Genomic DNA, 14,634 nt, shown 5'->3' with positions numbered 1-14,634 from the left:
TTTCCCTCCAATTTGAGGCGCTCGGTAATTTGATTGCTTTTATAACGGGAGACTCTTTCCATCTGACACTTGTTATTGTGTCAATGAGGTGTTTCCTTAATGCGACTTAGTTGTGAATTTCGTGTACTTTGGCATTTGTGCAAAGGTTTTCTCTAGAAGTGCTTACTGTTGTACATACATGTACAGGGTACATAGCTTGTAATGTACATGTACAATATTGTACATACACGTATGTACACGGTGTACAATGTACCGGGATATGTGTAGTTGTGCTGTTAACCATTCAATGATTATTTTCCATCTTCGAACAGGTTACATGAACATTCTAGATTTCCAGTAACAATTTTTTAACGCTGTTTGTGTACATGTACATGCACTGTTCAATATTTTTCTGAATTCCTTGGATAATTGCGCATGCACGCTTTATTTTCACATGGTAAAATCATGCCTAATATATACACGTACGTATTGATACATGTAAGATCGTAATTTTGCTGTCATGATGCATCAAAAGGACTATTTTTTGGGAACTTTTTTTGTGCTTTACTGCTCTTTAAAATCACAGTTCAATGTGGAAAAAATCAGAGTGTGTAACTTCCAGAATGGGTCAGTGTTTTAGGAGAAACGAAATTTTTTTTGTGCTCTTGTGGTGTCTTTGTTCACCCCCTCCCCCCCTCCTTGATGAAGTGATCAAGAAGGAAGTGATTAACCTGCCCAAGAGATCCTCCAGCCAACTGGTGGGATTGGGAGACCCATCCATTCCTCAGGAAGACCTCCGTACTCCGCGACCCTCACCCGTCGCGCATCCGTTCATATGCCCAGTTTGTGGAGCGAGCCCAGCTGATCGGTCCCGCCACCCATCGGTGGAGCTACATGTATATCGTGAATCTAAGATTGCTGTTTCTCGTGTGCCTTGTTTCTCATCATGGATTTGTTGCTTTACTTCCAGGCTTTGAATCCCGGTCTGACCAAGACAGTTCTTCCTGAGGTAAGTGGAGACTTCAAATTATGGGCGACGTTTCAATTTGCCCAGAACAGACAGGAAAGCACAGGTCCATTCTTTAAATTGATCTGAGTGGGAGAATCTGAAATTTCTGGAAAAGGTGGGGGAAATGGGAAATTGATATAGAGTTTTTAATTTTCTAGAAGATTGAAAAAATTGTGCTGGTGTTAAAATGGAATTGTTATTGTAGGAAACATCAGTCGTTGAAAAGAAAAAAAAAGGGCATTATTGAAGTGGAGGGGTGCAGAGAGACAGATTTGGTAAAATAAAAACCCTTGTCTTCTTCCATCTCTGAGGGTATTATGGAATTCGTGATGCTTATAAAATGAGCAACAATATTAAGATTTTGGTTTTGGAATGCCAGAATCCAATCATTGTATGTTTTTAGCTAGTTTCCACATATTTACGGGTAGATCTGTTCATCTCACTGGCCCGTTCATTCCTTCACCATCCATTCTACATGTACATGTGCCGTACATTTCCCTCTCAGTGGTTCTTGTTCCGTTGCGCTGCAGCGCAGAACTTGTCCTATCCCTAGTAATTATGCTATGATGCCTTGCAATTCTGATGTTTGTTAGAGCTGAACCTTGAACCTCACGATAATGTTACCATCATGCCATCAGCCCTGGCTTTTCAAGCTTTCATGGCTCGACTCGAAGCTGTCTAGATTTTTTCCCCATCCGGAGTCGCTTAGCGAGAAGAAAGTGAATATTATGCAGCAGTCGGGGATGATGTGAGGTCACTGCTGAGGCGCATGGCAGCTTTGACAGGGGGCATTGGTTTGGGTTTTGTTAAGACATGCGTGCCGGTTGCGAGAGTCCCTCGCTGACTGGTGAGCGTGACTTGATGAGCAGGCTGATAGCCCTACCGTACGGTAGGTCCTACTCTCCATTACTGGGGGAAGAGATTGAATGACGATGCATCTTGGGTAACACTTATTCTAGGATAATGATGTGAGAGTTACAGTGTAGTTTGCGCAGAGTGATAATAAATTTGACGCTGCACATGTTGGAGGTCTCGGAAAACAGCACTTTGCAAAGAGTCCCAGTGTTTATGAATCCAGGTGAAAATGTCTTAAAAAGCTAAAGATTCCAGAGTTGGAAGGGATACAAAGGCGCCATATATGCACATATTAAAGTTGAAATCTTGGCACAATGTACATTCGCACAGTATACATACCACATGTGCATGTACGGTTACATGTACATTGTACATGTACGATACCACTGCTTACATGGAGTAATTCTTGACCATGTTAATTTTAAAAGGTTCTCTCATGCATATTTTTCACATGCTATGACCCAGTTGCATGTACATAATGAATGCTATGGAGATACGTGAGGCTTAGTGCTGGTATGGGCACCAGTTGGTACGGTATAATGTACTCCAGCACATTATCAATGCGCAGTGTGGAATGGTGACAGGTCTTTTACGTGTAGGTACAGTAGTTATAAGTACTGGGACATTTAAGGTACTGGTGTTATTCTTATAGTACTGTACACTCCTTCATTAAGTATCTCCGTGGCAACTGTAGTAGAGATTAAACACGTTCAAGTGCACTAATATTAAATGGAACCTGCTGCAACCTTGGTACGGTACAGGGTACCGATATAATCAGAGAATAATGCACGTAAAAGCACACAGTGTGTACACGATGTATGTGCTAAGCTCGTTCTGATGAACTAAGATGATTTGGGGGAAGGCTGGGGAATTGAGGATTTAGAAAGTTCGGACCTGTTTTGGCAAGAGCAAGACGGGGAGGAAGTTGGTCATGTGAGCACGTACATGTTATGCACAGGTTTGCCGTTGGCAAGTACATGTAAATCCAATCACTCACACCGTGACTCGGAGACGGAGGGAGTTTGGAGCTTTTTAGCGGGGTGCACTCTGAGTGTGTTTGCTCAGGAGTGCGAGGCAGCAGTTGAAGCTAGTTCCGCTTGAACAGCAGGCCCCGTGACCGCTGGCCTGGCAGGGTCAAGACGGGATGGATGACAGAGGGGCGAGGCTACATGGACAATCTTAGGGCTGCGGATTGTTCTGGAATGTGGCTGATCTCTGCATGCGTGGGTTGATGCAGAAGTAGGCTACACTGTACTCTAGCATACGTGTACATGTATTTAACCCCTTCGCCACAGAGGATTGCTACTACCGCAGCTTTGTGTGAGGATTAGTGCATACCACACATACAGTCTATTCACCATGCAGCTGCTGGTTCAATGGGGCCTGCTGCTGGACAAAGCCCTCCATTCAGGGCATACCACTGCCCAGCAGTCGCGGTCACAATAATCCCGCCGTGAAGGGGTTAAGGTGAAGTGGAGAATTGCGCTGCTTCAACATGAAATACCAAGTTAAATTACATGCACTTAACACAATCTTCTTCAACTGTACAGCGTGCACTGCATTGTAAAAAAAAATGACACTGCTTACGTACGGTACAATGTACATGTACATGGTAACAGTTCAGAGTCCCTGAAAAGGAGCAATGGTTTATGAGATCATCAACAGAACCACAGATTTTCAAATATACATGTACATACATGCATACATGTGTATTGCACATTAAAACTCTGTACATCAACATGTCATGCAATGCACATGTAAGTGGTGTACATTGTACATGTATATATATGTACCGGTACATGTACATGTATTTACATGAACCCGTTTGTTCTGTACTGCTCTGTACATGTACAATATGCAAATTGTAAGTAAGGAGTTACTCTGCATGTGCAGACTATAAGTCATATGCTCACATACTGTGCTCATGTTAACTCATCATTTCTAATCCTGAAAAGACAGAAAATGTGATTCATGAGTCCGACCTGAATAAAACTCTCCAGCGAGCTTCTAAATTCTCTTTTGGAAATGTGAGTTAAACCGTCTCTGGTCCCAACGGTAAAGAGGACTTGAAACTTTGCCAGGGATCTGGTACACTCGATGCATCGGCTGTCTTCACTCATTCCTCCGTAGGGACAGCGTTTGCCTCCTCTTCACACTTCTTCAGAGGATCTTGGAGCTTTTAGGATCCGTGCATTTCCTCCAATGATTGATCTTAAGTTGGCGTCCTTGAAAAATTATTTTTTTCCCCACGGTGAGTGCGGTACAGATGAGGTGAATGCATAATGAATTAGGGTTCACTCCACACAAGATTTAGATCGAAGGCAAACCTCTTACCGGAACCCCAGATGTATTGTTTCTAAAAGAATTTTGTCACTTGTATGAATCAAACAGAAAAATTTGTCTCGTTGTCTTGAGTGTGTTTAAGACTAGTTAAAGTTAAGTTTTAAGAGTGTGAAAAGAGTGATTTCAAGAAAAAAAAAACTCAAGTGAGCGCGCGCGGTAGAAGATGAACTCTGTGAATATGGAACACACAAGAAGCATTTGAAAACCATTAATGGAAACTGAATCGCAGGCATCAACCTGAAATGTAAACCGAACACTTGGAGGCAGTTTGTGGTGTCCTGCCAGGAAAGAAAGAGCGTCACGTTTTCTTGGGGCAAGAGTGGGTTGGAGGGGGAACAGATGGAAAGGAGGAATCCGAGACGCCTCAAATTGATAGATTGTGAAGGGAGAAGAACAACACACGAAATGCGAGCTTTATGAATAAATATTGGGAGGGAGATGGAGGAAATAAAAGGAGCACCATGATGGACAGACGGACAGATAGGGAGGAAAGGAGTTCTTGAGGATCAAATCCATCTCGACCAGTTGCCGTGTCAGTGTTGCTCCGTCTGCCAGACAATGCGGCGCCGCCGTCCGCCTGCCCACATCTCCGCGATTCCCTCACGGTTGAAGAGCACTCGATGATTTTGTTCTCCGTGGTGCAGTGTGTCCAGCTTTGCCCCAGTGATGCCCGTGGATTGACGGCCTCGACAGCGAAGGTGGGCCGGGGGGGGGAGGGAGGAGACGTCAAGGTGGGATAAGCGAAAGTGCTGGTATGCTCCACCGACCGCATTCTGACCTGGCTTCCGTTCAACACCATTTGGCACGTTGGGCACAGCAGACCGTGAAAAAAAACATTGATTTAATTTGTCTATAAGGTGCTAGTTACCTTAGTGTTTCAGTACTTCAGTAGAAACCCCCTGATCTGAGTTGGGGCACCGGCCCCTTCACTTGAAAAATGATGTGCAGGAAGTTACCGTACCAACTGCACAGCTGTTGTCAAGACAACATGTTGCTGGGGTAACAGAGACATCATTGTACTGTAGGAGACTTGCTACTGTATTAATAAAGTAACAGTTTCATTTGGGGGATTTCCTGTGTGTGATATGGAGTATCACCTGCAATGTCATTAAAGTTAATCCAGTTTACAGGAGCGATTTGGTAATGACTTTGTACATGATGTAAAATATTCATAGAAATTTGCGCTTCAGCATTGCAAAGTGGCGAAGGACATGCTCATGCACAAAGGATGCAGAATAAATTATGCAAATATTTACATTTTGTCAGGAAAGTGTGATTTGTGAACTTTTGAGTCCAAGAGTGTGAAATCATGTTGTTTAGTTTTGGGTAATGTGCAGCCTCTGTTTATTGCAAAATATTCCGAGTTTGTGATCTGCAGGTCATCCATGAATCATATTTGATACCCGTACTTAAAAAACAGTGAACGTTTTTGACCCCTGAATTGTTCAGAAGAGTTTTAACTGATCTTCGTGTTCTTCATCGACATATTTTCAGATTGTGTGCCAGCGTCTGCCAATTAAAAGTTGTGCAGTGTTCATGAACTTGTACATGTACAAGTCTCTTGTCTGAATGTCTCTGTTATTTTCCAACTCACCATGCACCGGTAGCTGTTATATGGAAAAGATGGAGGGCTGGCCACCTCATTTGTCCGGCACCGTTCGCTCAACACGGACAGGTACTGTACAAGGAGCATATCATATCCTCCCTGACGGTACCGGGTCCGGGCCGCCTGTACCTTTACTGGTGTTTTGTCAAAAGGCAATGAGCTTAGCCTAATGAGCTTAAGCTGAAAATTAATGGCCCTCTTATTGGATCTAACATCGGAATGGGAGGGTTGGTTTTCCAGAGGCTGAATTGGGTGTGGGGGAGAGGGGTGGGATTATTAGAGCATGGTCTGCAGCGCAGCCTCCCTTGGGGCGAACAGACTTGGGATTTCGCAATGATGGAATTAATGAGAAGTGGCCTGGTTAGGCCTAAACTGGGACAAGCGAACTTGAAATTATTATGAATAATATTGGCTAGGAAAAAAAAACAGACTTTTTTTTTCAAACTCATAACTTTCGGACGACACGTACGTGTACATGTATGCATGTTTTAAAACAGAAAATGCAGACTGTGAAAGATTCTCTCAATAAGCATTGGGGGAGAACTTACATGTAGTGATGTACATGTACCTGTATGTGTACATGCATGAATGTAAGCCATCAAAAGCCTTGGCCAAAGTTTTTAAAATGATGTCTAGTGTCAAAGGTCGGCACATGCAGTGTAAAGAGTGGTACGTACATGTACATGTACATATACATTTTATGTATCTAACATGTCTAAGGCTTGAAAAATACCCTGAGATCCCGTCCATATTGCCTCACTTAGGGAAATCATGGAATGACATTTTCCAGCAGAGAGCAGACGCATGAACTTTGAAAGTGACATTTAATGTGTAACGCCTCCATCTCTTTCTCTTACTTATTCATAGACACATGTTCAGTGTATACTGGTACATGTGCCTGTACATGTACATGTATGCACATGTATACAGCCATGCTTGCCTAGGCATGGTTCACTTCCAACTTGAATGCATATATTCAATTTTGCTGCATAAACACAGCCTGCGAGAGCGCAGTTTATTGAATGAAACTCCAATAATGTTTTCCTGTATGACTGCCCCTGGCTCCCTAGCCCCAGCATTTGTCGGCTCGCCATCAGCTCCCCTTTGAACTGCTGTACGGCAACGGCCAATTAGAGCGTGCCGCCATTCGCAGCAAAGTAATGCCACGTGGATCAATTTTAGGGTGTAGGGTGTCGTTAGAATGGGGGAGAGGTGTGTTTCAGATGCTATCAAAACGGAGCGGCTAAACAAAGACAAGTCTGTTATGCTCCATAAACGCCGCCAATAATTCAGCCGTCACAATGGCCTGATCAATATCTCAAATACGTGAGCTGCAATCTCTGCCCTGTTTGATCGATGGCAGTGCAAGGGAAGGTTAAAAAAAAAAAGAAAAGAAGAAGGAATAATCTGAAATGCAGACGACTAAAGAAATCGGAAATGTTGACCCGGGACTGTGTGTATTAAAAGGAGGGAGGATTAATTTAATTGCTGGGCCCATCGCTGGCCGGGGAACCGGTTTAACGAGTTGGGGCTTAAGGGGATTGGAGGGAGTAGGGATATATACGACAGGGACTTAATAAAATTAATCAGCTTTTTTGTTGAGGGTTTTGGGGGGAATCCTTTGAAGTGGGCATTATTGTTTTGGAATGAGGTCCTTTGCCGCATCAATCATCGGTCAGTACCCCAAGAAGTGCAGCGTAATTGATACGGATCCGCAAGGGAGACTTCTTAGCAGAGGAAAAAACTTCTCTCGTCTCTACTTACTTACATTCCTCCGCTTCATTGAATTGAGTTTTGTGTCTCTCCGCAAGGTAATAGTGTGTAAAAAATTATTACAATGTAGAGTACACTATTAAAACAGAATTAACAAAAATTGGAGAGAACAACACTATTCCAGAAGAAAAGGTGATTCAAGCAAATTTATTCACAGCATAGATTAAATTACGCCTTGAAATTGCTTTGTTAACACATGTAATCAGTCATTGAATCAATATTCTTACTGTAGGTTTACATGTACCGTAGTTACTGGAAGATTCAGATTGCCTGTTTTAAGGTTTAAAAAAACTGCACCCATGAAGAAACATTGAAACGTCTGAAGTGGAAATGGCAAAACTGGCCAGCATTCCATAAAACAAATGTCCTTTGAATGTGTGCTCAAAAAATATTAATGGATAACTGCAGTACTTAGGTTTCTTGGGAACATCTTTAGCAAACATGAACTCCGATGAAGGTTTGTAAAAAGCAGATTTGATCTTTGGTATCTCTTCTGATTCCACGGCAGAGTTTACATAGCAATATATGTGCAAAGACACTACAACCCGCATTGTGAACTGTAGGGCCATAGCAGGGAGCCCTGGTCTTTTGTATGAGATAAACGCATTTGAAGAAGACCATCACAAGACCTTGGTCACAAGACCAGACGCAAGATGCATGCGCAAGACAAGTCACAAGTACATGTCACAGAATTGAACAATATGGAAAGGAAATACTTGGTGACTTTAATTCAGACTTGAGGTCTTGTGTTGGTCTTTTGAGATCATAGGGTCCTGTGATGTTCTTAAGAGGCCTCGACTACAACACTGTAGCAACGACCTACTTACATGTAGCTTTTTATGACACGTTTGCTTGCTGGCAGAGGTGCTCTTGCTACACAAACAATAACAAAACTGACACTTTCTTCAGCTATCCATGCATGTAGCCAGCTCAAGTACTTTTTTTACCATGTACAAACTTCCGATTCTGACCAAAAGCTCCATCCTGATTCTCTCTGTGTGCCCTGATGGCTTAATTTCTCACTCCCGAAATGTTCCCTGAATCTGTCTCGGCAGTGTAGAGAGTGTTATTTTACAAACACCCACCACCCACGTCCTTGTTTGACAGAATCCTTCTCTGTATATTGTGATGTGCCTCCCGATGAAGTGTTTGGTTGATCTTCTGCAAACTTCTCAGAGGAGCTTGACCGAGTACATCGACCCGGCATCAAGCCAATCAGACGAAAGCAAGCAGCACATATCCCAGGGATCAGTGCACAACACTTGGTCCCACAGTTTAAGGTCAACAGTCTCGTGCTGAATGCTGAGACAAGATCATGAAGTCACAGAGGGTTGTATTAATTAAAGGAATGTGCAAGGTGGCCTAGATTAAACATGGCAGTTGTAGGTTTCTTATGCATCATCACAAATGCCTTTCACAATAGACCATCATAAATTTCTTCAAAAGGCAAACTGTATAATGTCTTCTACATAGACACGCAGTAAATTGATCAATCGTTTCAAATTTATTGCATACTGCCAAACTTTTTATTTTCCGGTATTACACCACTTTTTTTTTCAGTATCTGTAAGCGAAATGTACATGTGTACCCTTCATTGTAGATACAGCTAGAGGGTATGGTTTAATTACCAATGGAATATGTCAGGACACGTTCAACAGAACACATGTAGGAAATGATACAGACATGTACTGCAACATTGTAACTATCTTTAAGTACATGCATATGTACCAGTACAGGGCTTGTGCGCAAGTCTAATCACTTCAAGTCCCTTCAGCATGTACATGTACTACTAGCAGAATGTCTCACTGACAACCTATGTACATGTACATGTACTTGTAGGACTTGCCCTGTGTTTGCTGTATGGCCAGCTACATGTGTACTGTCCAGCCTGCGGTCCAACTAGTAGCCACATGTCCCATACCTTGAACCAACGGTGCCTACAGTGAAAATAAAATTGAGACCTAAGAACTCTAAATGATGGCCAGCAGAACGTGCTTTCAAGTCCTGCTGTGAGCTCTGACAAAGGTCATATGGTAGTGATCTTTTGTTGAGGTTTCTATTTCACTGTGTCATGTGATAACATTCTCAGGGGCGTCTAGACGTCTAGTTATTCTGGGCGGTTTTTCTCAGACATGCTCATTTCATATCGGACACTGTTGTGACTTGCTTGCGTGCCGAGGATGTTGATGATACATATAAACTTGCAGAGTGCCTTTTGATGAGCGTGTAATAAAATGTCAGTGGGGCTGTGATCAGGCTACTGTCGACAGTGGTGGCTGCATGCTTGCACATGTCCAAGCCAAGATGTCATCCGTCTGGGAGTACCTACAAATGCTGGAAGCCGTAAGTGAAATGATTGGAATATCTACATGTATCTGGTTTAACTCGCGTGACTGGCCCAACATCAGGGGCTTGTCTTACATGTTAGACTTCAAACTTAAGCAGTAACCACCCAATGTGACCCATAGCACATCTGTGAACATGTACTGTAGTTGTACATGTACGTGTGTATGTCTTCAAGTCAGTCACAAGTCCCTGCAGGTCCCTGTACATGTAAGTCCATCAGAAGTCCATCACAAGTCATTCAGTCTTTTAAAAGCCAATTCACAAGTCATATGAACTGTGACAACAGCATTCTTTTGTCATTGTTCACCCTGTTACTTATGACTGGCCTTGTGAAGGGACTTGTGACTGGCCTTGTGAAGGGACTTGTGACTGGACTTGTAAAAGGACTTGTGACTGGACTTGTGAAGGGACTCGTGATGGGACTTGTGAAGACTTGTGAAAGGACTTGTGAAAGGACTTGTGACTGGACTTGTGAAGGGACTTGTGACTGGACTTGTGATGGAGTCGAATACAACGCTAGTTGGTCTGCATCATTTGTAAGAAAGTGATACCGGTACATACATTTACATGTAGCAGACCGGCACTGCTGCACTTTGTTCCAGTACTTCATGCACATGTTTATAGAGGGTTTGCATGGCTGCCATCTTGCAGGCCCGTGTTTTTGTTCTATTGGGTGTGCACAAAGGAGATTTCCCAATGGAACAAAAGAACTGCCCTGCAAGATGGCTACCACGCAAAGTCTCCATTAGAGCTTCAACAACTAGCATGAATAATACATGTACCGGTACCTTTTGTAGTGCTCTGAGGACCAGGAGAACGTATTGGCTGTGTTGGGGCTGTTTGGTGAAAAATAGACGGAGTTTTTGTGTGTGCGTTTCTTATCTACAAATTATCACCATGTCTTTGCATACATGTGTATTTGCCTGCATTCTACTCTGGACAGATACATGTATGTCTATGGGTGGTTAACAATTTACCATGTCCACGTAAATGTACTTGTACATGTACATGTATGCACTCAGTCAGTTAGTAGTGAAGCGTCTTCACATGGACGAGGACACTGTCACGTCATGTCTTGCACTTGTCTGGAAAGCCACTCTTTTTTGCCAGGGGCGAGAGGGTACTTTTTGCACAGAGCAGATAACCTTGCCTCGATCACCAGCTTCACGTTAGACTTGGTGCCCAATTATTGTTCACTCTGTGCCTTGAGGTTAGTTTGAAGATGAGCTGTATTTTTCAAGTTTCTCTCAGAGGGACGGATTCCTTAACCCTCAGAGCATTTGTCCATGTGTGCATAAATATTGTTGAAAGTAACCTAGGCATGTACAGGTAGAATAGAATAGGTGTTTTATTGTCGTTTCCTTCCAGTGTATAAAGAGAAGAGCATGAAATTTGCCTTCCCGGTGTTAGAAAAATCATGGACGCAAAAATTCACTACAAAGTCAACAACATACAATCTTAAAACACAAGTTTCACAACATCAAAAATAAACATGTTACATTTAAAAGCACTGAAGTATACATACAATTTCAATTTAAATTTCAAAAAGGTAGACATGGTAGATGTTTGGAATTTCATTTTTGTGTTTTGTTTCCTCCTTTCTATAAAATTTGCGGTCGTTTGCCTCCACCTAATTTTCCTTGCGACTCCTCCCTACCCGATCAAATTTGAAGTTTTTTTTTAGCGAGTTCCCCAAATTCTGGTTTGTTTTTTTTTTTGTTTATTCAGACTTAGTTTAGGGTGCCATTTTTCCGTGCTACACATACAATAAAGAAAATGGCTAGGGGAAAAATAAACAAAAGCGCAAGGTAAACTTCCTCTAACTACGATGAGCATGGACTTGTACACGTAGAGGCCTACAGTAAAGGGGGGGGGGAAATTTCATCTCACAAGATAAGATTATCCCTGCCGAGCTTCTGTCTTCGGTATCCTCCAGTCATGCCAGTGCCAAGGTTGATGCGATAGTTATAAATCGGCATGGCTCCGTTGAGTCGTCACTGGCAACAATAGCCGACAATTTACGACAGTTTGATTTGATCGGCGGCACCCTTTGATGTTCCTCAGGTTCCGATTGATTGACTCCCGCTGCCGGTATTGGTTTCTTGTTCTCCAGTTGATTTCCTTTGCTGGGAGACCTTGGCTTCGATAAAGGGGCCCGCATGGTCGGTCTTGTCCAGATGAATGGGATGTGAAGGCACCAAAAAAAAAAAGAAAATAGGATGTCTGTCAATTGTAAAGAAGAATGAAAAGACTGAATTGGTCTCCTCACATCGTAGACAAAACCAACGACTTTGCCGTATTGTTCGGATGGCGCCAGATTGTCTAGCTGGGCCTCGCGCATGCCTTAGTGAGTCTTGTGCTTGCCAATGGTTGCCACAGAAACGGATGTTAAAGTCAGTCATTCTTGGCGATTGATGTGCCGCCGATGGCCTAGATAATTTGTGAACAGTCCACTTACTCCATTCTTGTTTCTGTTTCTCCATCTTGAAGGAGGTCTAGCTTTTACTTACGTGCATTAGAAAGTTTCCTCAAGTTATTCATACACATGTACTGTACCTTGCTGAAGAATGGCTTAAATCTGAGAATCTCGAGATCTGTGTAACCCTTCAGATGATTTTTTTTAGAATTTCTCTGCAGTAATTTCTACACTACCGTATCTTTCTCATCAAAGATGTCTTTTGGAAATGTAATGGACACATGAGCGTCATGACATTTCCTGGCTCATTTTTCCTTTTCCTTCCTTTCCTCAATCTCCCTTGCCCCAAAAGACCATTTCCACATTTTATACTCTCGCAAGAAAAAAAACAAACAAACAAGAAAACAGTAATCATAGATCTTTTATCTCAAACTAAAAGCAAAATCTATGTAGTGTCTATCTGGGAAAAGTTTTGTATGTGCTTTTGAACACACCTGCCGTTGTGCTCATACAACCTGCTGTGGTAATATTCCATGGCTAAATTACCGGCATCCTTGTCGGTCAAAATACCAAATAGGCACTGCCTCTCTGCTTTATACAGCAATTTCCTGAAGATTCCCGCTTTGCATTGGCATGCCTCATAATAGGGCAATCAAATAAGCAGACACCGCATTTTTTTCTACAGTTTAAGATAATGGCGCCGTTTGTAATTACACGTAATTACCCTAACCATTGATGGGCACGTCTCGGCCCGGAGTCTGCTGGTGTTGTTCCGTCTCTCACAGCAGTAACTTCTTCTTGGGTTCATATATTTTTTCCGCCTCATGGTCCCCTGGACTACACCGTAAATATAAATCAACCAGACATGCTGCCGGGTTGAGCAATTATTAATCCATTATGAACCCAAACGTGGCGAATTATGGTGATTTACAGGACCGCCGGATTGCTTTTGGACTAATGCGGTCCATTTTTGCATGACGGATACATGCAGTAAGCCACGCCAATGCACATTGTACAAGCAGAGAAGCGCGCATGTGTACTTCAGTTGCCTCCCAGATGTGTATGCTGCAATCATGTGTGCATTAATCATGGCACAGCTTGTCATTGAAGATACATGTACATGTATGGTCAAGTTCGATCAGGGACCAAAGTTAACCACAGTTCGACTAACTCTGATTGAACGCACGTTGGTCGACGATGATTGGACTAGTCTAGTCAACCACATGTATGTATTTGCGACCAGCCTATCAAGGTTGGTCGCGTTGTTGGTTGCCGTAAAATTTCTAATAGCACAGTGCAAAGAGAATCAGTCATAAGAAAATTACTGGCAAAACAGAGCGTTACTAGTAACGCCCACTCTCACTTTAATTTGTGCTAGTTTGCCCTTCCTGCGGCCACCTTTTCTCCCCTTCGGCCTAATGACCTGAAAACAGTTGACTTGGGTTGTTCACACTTCACTGCACATGCGCTAGGTACATGTACATGTACGTCACTAACCAACCACAAGTTAACTAGCGTCTCTTGATTGAACTTGCCGTGCCTGTGCATTGTAAATGTAACTTTGATTTTCAAATGGGTGTCGGTGTTGCAGTGGGAGTGAATTGATGAATAATCACTTTTCCCGCTTAATTATTGGTATTCATTTTTTCCCAGGCACCATTATACTCATGGCAAAGTTGCCCCGCAGCTTAGCCTAATTCCAGTTTTTTTCCTGTCGAATTTTGGACTGCATGCGTGGCATGGTTTTATGGTTTGGCATACAGACAGCGAAAAATCTTTGCTAATCATACTGGCATGAGTACACGTTGCAGAGAGAATTTGGCCTTGAAAAGGCTTGCATTTTTTTCTATTTACTGGATTACAAAAATATCCGGTACGTGTTTTGCAGGGTCGGAGGACAGGAAAAAACATGAATGAAGAAAAAGGCCTCTAAAGTTCCATTTTTCTCCTACAATAAACTTATGAAAAGTATTTTTGTGTAATTTTTTTTTCAAAACAATGAAAAACTATAATCTGGATAAAACATTTGTAATTTTTTTGCTTGAATTGGTTTTTTCTATATCATAATAAAAAAAAGTTGGCCTCAGCAGAGACTTGGGTTATGCGCATATTGCAATTAAGGATTCTGTGCTTGTGCGGAGGTTTTGTGCTATATAGAGCCGTTAGCGTAGACTGTCTGACTGTTGATTTCATAATTAGGCACAGAATGTGTGGTTATCGCGACGTTGGGCCCATACATGTATATTGGCTACCTGTACCGATATATGTGCACCTTAAACTTCACACACAATTGTCATTCCATACATG

General features: G+C 42.5%; 1 protein-coding gene across 9 annotated transcripts in view; it reads left to right on the top strand.

Moving 5' to 3' along the window:
- Positions 1-14,634, top strand: part of LOC110981038 (uncharacterized) — a 73,981-nt gene that overhangs the window by 10,958 nt on the left and 48,389 nt on the right. For 3 of the 9 annotated variants that reach the window (XM_022238195.2, XM_022238200.2, XM_022238202.2), the window contains one exon: positions 950-988. The exons of 1 other annotated variant lie outside the window; for it this stretch is intronic. In XM_022238195.2, the coding sequence (XP_022093887.2) occupies positions 950-988 (39 nt within the window). Of the gene's footprint in view, positions 1-949; positions 989-9,506; positions 9,909-10,105; positions 10,448-14,634 lie in introns of those variants that run through there. 5 more of the 9 variants (XM_022238201.2, XM_087145750.1, XM_087145749.1 and 2 more) reach the window with 5 other exon arrangements.

Source organism: Acanthaster planci, linkage group LG14 (genome assembly GCF_054643075.1).
Source record: "Acanthaster planci isolate LZ-2023a linkage group LG14, COTS_SCS, whole genome shotgun sequence".
NCBI classification, from domain to species: domain Eukaryota; kingdom Metazoa; phylum Echinodermata; class Asteroidea; order Valvatida; family Acanthasteridae; genus Acanthaster; species Acanthaster planci.
Note: the sequence above shows the minus strand (reverse complement) of the source record. Positions and strands in the feature narration are given on the sequence as shown.